Source organism: Dioscorea cayenensis, unplaced genomic scaffold (genome assembly GCF_009730915.1).
Source record: "Dioscorea cayenensis subsp. rotundata cultivar TDr96_F1 unplaced genomic scaffold, TDr96_F1_v2_PseudoChromosome.rev07_lg8_w22 25.fasta BLBR01000946.1, whole genome shotgun sequence".
Taxonomy (NCBI): Eukaryota; Viridiplantae; Streptophyta; class Magnoliopsida; order Dioscoreales; family Dioscoreaceae; genus Dioscorea; species Dioscorea cayenensis.
Window position 1 is genome coordinate 24,207 of NW_024087337.1, and position 6,000 is coordinate 30,206.

General features: G+C 34.0%; 1 protein-coding gene across 1 annotated transcript; it reads right to left on the minus strand.

The window, feature by feature from the left end:
* Positions 1-564: 564 nt before the first annotated feature.
* Positions 565-2,144, minus strand: LOC120255330 (MDIS1-interacting receptor like kinase 2-like). The gene is made up of 3 exons (XM_039263175.1): positions 1,737-2,144; positions 1,184-1,580; positions 565-813 (listed from the first exon to the last, which is right to left on the minus strand). Exons 1-2 carry the CDS (start codon positions 2,017-2,019, stop codon positions 1,195-1,197), a joined length of 669 nt encoding a protein of 222 aa, XP_039119109.1. The 5' UTR covers positions 2,020-2,144; the 3' UTR covers positions 565-813; positions 1,184-1,194.
* Between the last annotated feature and the right edge of the window lie 3,856 nt (positions 2,145-6,000).

Sequence of the window (6,000 nt, forward strand, 5' to 3'; positions counted from 1 at the left end):
TTTCAAAATATTAATTCACTCCAACAGTCCTCATTATGAACTTTCCATGGTGTCGAGAGTTAAATTAGCCGGCATAGTTAACCACGATCTTGGCATTTCCTGGCACTTTGTACATTAAGTGGAAATATAAATGCAAAGGAAAATATGAATGCAGAACCTGCTAAAGTTAAGATGTAGAGCATGTAAGGGTTTGCATTATTTGTAAGGTTACCTTTGATTGAAAATATTTCCAATGAAAAATTAAACTTTAAGAAACAACATACTTCTTCCGAGTTAAATGGATAAAGGCATGAATCTCTTTTTTATTTCTTTCCAAAAACTTAAGCAAACAGCAAGGGATGAATTAATAGAAACGTAGAATAATCAACTCAATAGGTAACTAGGAATATCAATCAATCATGCTGCTCATGAGCTGCTCTAATTTGGCTCTATAAAGCTTAAACTCAACTCAAAATTTCAAGCAAATCTTGAATGGGACCAAGCAGGATCAAGCTTGACTTGTTTACAAGTTTACAACCCTACCAACATGTTAAAAAAAAATTCAACATGTATGTTTTCTTTAAAATAGAACAACCGCTTTATTAAATTAAAAAGGGAGTTAATTACAGCAGAACAAGATAATGGAGATAAAAAGGAGAGTTCATTACAACATCACAAACTAAGACAAACAAACACAAAAGTTGACTACTTTGAAAACTCAGGGTCAGATCACCCTCCCTTGAGTAACTAGGATTGTGCCTTTCTATTGGTAAAGCCAGTAAAGGTGAAGCACAGATATTCAACATCCATGTTTGGGACGCTTAGTAATATGAGCTGCATTAAACCAAGAATATATAATATTAGTTCTCATCTTATTATACACTTACACAAGCAAATTTATATTGGAAAAGTAGGTATATATATATAAAGTTATTCAAGCTAAGATTTATTTTAACTAATATGATTTGCATGAGATATTTTTCTCTCACGACGAATGCATAAGGTTGATTAAAATATAAGCACTTTTTGTTTTTCTTTTAGTGATAAGCATGGCTGAAGTTCAACCTAGATACTGAAATATTTGCAACTATAGTAAAATTTCTATCAAACAAGAAATATAAATGCACATTAATAGTCATATTGCATATTAAGCAAGAATATGCATCTTATTAAAGAAATTGAGCTGAATGAGACTTAATCGTACCTAAGTTCCCGTTATTCATGCGCTTGATCATCAATATGCACTTGTACAATGTTTATGAGGTGATCAAGTGTAAGTGCTTGAAAAGAATAGTTGTTAGATGCTGGCAAAGACTTTGGAGAAGACAACATTTGAGATACTTGTTGCATTGTAGGGCGAGCCTGTGGATCATTGTTAATGCACTGCATTGCTACTAAAATCACTGAAAGCACTTGGTTTGTGATCACTTGATCAGCTATATGAAGTGGAAGACGGGGATCAAGGATATCTTTCACTAACATACTCGATGAAAAGTTGCTTAGGAGATCACCAGGATGTGTCCCATGTATCACTTCAAGTGCTACAATCCCAAAACTATATACCTCACATTTTTCAGTCACTTCCATTACATAGGCAAGCTCTGCAAATACCAATAAATTAATTCACATTTAGTCATAGTTCAGTTCAATATTCCATCATTAATGTTCATGTTCAATGTTGGTAAATCTAACAAATCTAATTACAAGAGAATATGAATAGAAGAAATAATTAAAATGACTAGGAGATATATACATACCTGGTGCCATGTACCCATAGGTGCCTGCAAGTAAACTCCAATGTGATGAGTTAGGTTTTAGCAATCTTGAAATACCAAAGTCTGAAACACAAGCCTTGTACTCCTCATCGAGAAGAATGTTGTTGCTCGTAATGTCTCGATGAATGATAGGTGGAGCACAATCATGATGCAAATAAGATAAAGCTTGAGCAATGTCTTGTATAATGCTAACTCTCTTGATCCAATCTAGGTCCATTGCCCTCTCTTCAGATCTCAAAGTGGCACCCAAGGTTCCTCTCTCCATATACTCATATGCAAGAAAGCTGAATCTATTAGTGGAGCAAAAGCCATAAAACCTCACGATATTTCGATGACAAATTTCAGTTAATGCTTGTATTTCATTTTGGAAAGCTTGCTCATTAACATGGGCTTCTTCTTCTTGAATTTTCTTAATAGCAAGTGGTAAACTCTGATTGATAGTGGATGTAACTTTTGTATACTGGTGCTAGATGCGTTTTCAGTACCGATCCGATGCTTTTTCACTGAAAATTTTCTGTCGTCGTCTGATGATCTCTTTGTATGCTTCCTTTTCCATGATTGACTCTCCAAATAGAGAAGAAATGGCCGTCAAATTCTTCCCTCGTGTCATTTATAGGGATCTCTCTTTTCTCTTATAAGATGCACAGCGTGAAATATTCCACTTATCACGAAATAAGATAAATGAAAAGTGCCATAGTGCCAAAACAATAATCAAGATAATGACTTTATGTTGTTTCTTTGCATCATCTCTAGTTGTTGACTGGGATTGAGCACATAGAGGCAAACCATGCACTTGACCACATAAGCCCTTGTTGTGTGTAAACCATTTAGTGAGCTGTTTGAAAGAAACGGTTCTCCGGAACCGGACCTTCCAAAGAATTATAAGATAAATCCAATAATGTTAAGCTTGCCATTGATTGAAAAGAAGATGGAATGTGACCAACCAACTCATTGTGTGACAGATTCAACTCTTGCAACTCTCGTTAGCTTGCTAAGTTGTGGTGGTATTTCTCCCGTGAATAAATTGTCACTTAAGTCTAGATCATCATGCAAGTTTAAATTACCAAATTAGCCAGAAGGGATGGAAAAAGCGACCAAGAGGATTATTGCTCAATCCTGAGTGTGTGCTCAATTTAATGCAATTTCAACCAGATTGGTATTTCTCCAATCAAATTATTTCTGACAAATCTAGAAACTTCTAATGAAGATGATCCCCAAATTTCGGGTGGTGGCGGGTCTCAAAAGTGAGGATGATTAAGTTTGTTTAAGTGGTTCATGGAAGAGATAAGATGACTTTACCCAACTCCTTGAATTTTTCCATAAAATTGTCGAAGAGATGTCAAGCATCTCAGTAACATTACAATTGAATGATTGTGTATTTGTCTCGGCCGATTCTATCGTTGACATTTTAAACCCTTAATGTTGAGGCATGCTCCCAAGACGCAAGATAAGTGCCGCATAACTGTTAAAGCTTAGATCAACATAAACCAAATATGGATGAACACCAGTTTTGAGAGACATCTCCAGAGAATTGGTTCTTATCAAGCCGGACCCTTACTAAGTTTGTTGAATTTTTCAAACTCATTGGAATAGAACCTTGAAAGGAATTGCTGTGTCCCAAAACCAATATATTGGAAGTAAACCTCCTTTTGCAAAATCTGGTTGTATAGTACCGGTGCATCTCAACCGGTCCATGAATTGAACTGCCAGATGTGCATTGGAGATACATTCATCATCAGAGGCCATTGTAGAAGGTACCCTTTCAATAAATTTTTTCTTATGTTACCTAGGCTAGGCTAGAAGGAATAGAATCATTTATACTATTGCTTGCAAAATGAATGTAGTGCAGATGAACAAGATTTCTGATATCATTAGCAATGGAACAAGAGATATTATTACCCTCAGAAATTACTTGACCCGTAGTTGAAACTCACACTAAATTTGAGAGTATATATGACTGAAAAGTGAAAGTATAAGCTTGTCTTGTCTCATGTCATCAAACGGGGTAGGTGGCTCACTACCAATTAATACAATCAAACAAAAACTTCTACTACCCTTAAAGGACAAGAAGAAATCTTCTACTCTGTTATGAGTCAAGAGCAAATATATTTTTAACATAATTAGGGTAGTTAGCTTTGCATAATCAAGATAGTGATGGTTCAAAACTAAAGCTAGCACTGAAACATTAGCCATTAGTTTGAACAAGTTTTTTTTTTTTTAATTTGAATAAATTGTTTGAACAAATGTAAACAAGCTTCTTTTATTTTCTGAAAAGAAAATAAAATAAAAAGGAAGAAGGAATCATTTGGAAAATTTGAAACAAAGTTAAGGCTATTTCCAAAATACATATTTTTATTTTCAAAATATTAATGCACACCAACAGTCCTCGTTATGAACTTTGCATGGTTTTAGAGTTAAATTAGCCAGCATAGTTAACCACAATCTTGACATTTCCTCGCACTTTGCCCACTAAATGGAAATATAAATGCAAAGGAAAATATGAATGCACAACGTACTAAAGTCAAGATATAGAGCATGTAAGGGTTTGTATTATTTGTAAGGTCACCTTTGATAGAAAATATATTCAATGAAAAATTAAACCTTAAGAAACAACATACTTCTTCCGAATTAAATGGATAAAGTCATGAATTTCTTTTTTATTTATTTCCAAAAACAGAAGGAAACTGCATAGGATGAATTAATAGAAATGTAGAATAATCAACTCAATAGGTAGCTAGCAATATCGATCAATCAAGCTGCTCATGAGCTTCTCTAATTTGGCTCTATAAAAGCTTAAACTCAACTCAAAATTTCAAGAAGATCTTGAATTGGACCTAGCAGGATCAAGCTTGACTTGTTTACAACCCTACCAAAAAAAATATATATATTCAACATGTATGTTTTCTTTAAAATAGAACAACCGCTTTATTCAAATAAAAATGGAGTTAATTACAGCATAAAAGGATAATGAAGATAAAAAGGAGAGTTCATTACAACATCACAAACTACCAAAGACAAGAGGAATGTTACACAGTAACAAATACAAGTGTGATCATGGCTCACTGTTACAGAATAACCTCCCTGTGAGTAAACCCGTGGATTGTGCTCTTTTTATTAGGTAAAGGTGAAGCACAAAGATCTGACATCCATGTTTGGGACAGCTTTAGTAATATGAGTCAGCATTAAACCAAGAATATACTATAATATTAGTTCTCGTGCTTATTATACACTTAGACAAAGCAAATTTATATTGAGTAGGTCTCATGTGTATATAATGTGTTCAATCTATGATTTATTTTAATATTATGGTTTACATATCTCAAGACAGCAAAAGTTTGATTAAAATTTAAGTACTTTTTTTTTCTTTTAGTGATAAGCATGGCTAAAGTTCAACCGAATACTAAAATATTTGCAACTATACTAAAATTTCTATCAAACAAGAAGTATAAATGCACAGTAATAGTCATTGGATATTAAGCAAGAATATATATCTTATTAAAGAAACTTAGCGGAATGAGACTTAATTGTACCTAAGTTCTCATTATTCATGCGCTTGATCATCAATATGCACTTGTACAATGTTTATGAGGTGATCAAGTGTAAGTGCTTGAAAAGAATAGTTGTCGATCTTTGTAAACGACTTTGGAGAAGACAACCTTTGAGATACTTGTTGCATTGTAGGGCGAGCCTGTGGATCATTGTTAATGCATTGCATTGCTACTAAAATCACTAAAAGCACTTGGTTTGTGATCACTTGATCAGCTATAGGAAGTGGAAGACGGGGATCAAGGATATCTTTCACTAACATACTCAGTGAAAAGTTGCTTAGCAGATCACCAGGATGTGTCCCATTTATCACTTCAAGTGCCACAATCCCAAAACTATATACGTCACATTTTTCAGTCACTTTCATTACAAAGGCAAGCTCTGCAAATAGTAATAAATTAATTCACATTTAGTCAAAGTTCAGTTCAATATTCCATCATTAATGTTCATGTTCAATGTTGGTAAATCTAATAAATCTAATTACAAGAGAATATGAATAGAAGAAATAATTAAAATGATTAGGAGATATATACATACCTTCATAAAACATGTCCCATAGGTGCCTGCAAGTAAACTCAATGTGATGAGTTAGGGTTTTAGCAATCTCGAAATACCAAAGTGCGAAACACAACTGGTACTCCCTCATTGAGAAGAATGTTGTTGCTCGTGTTATGTCTCGATGAATGATAGGTGGAGCACA

What these genes read in the sequence shown, in the direction of transcription:
- LOC120255330 (XM_039263175.1), bottom strand. Translation starts at nt 2,019, where the DNA reads ATGGAGAGAGGAACCTTGGGTGCCACTTTGAGATCTGAAGAGAGGGCA. An exon ending in CTATGGGTACATGGCACCAG is followed by an intron (nt 1,581 to 1,736) that starts GTATGTATATAT and finishes TGGTATTTGCAG; the next exon opens with AGCTTGCCTATGTAATGGAA.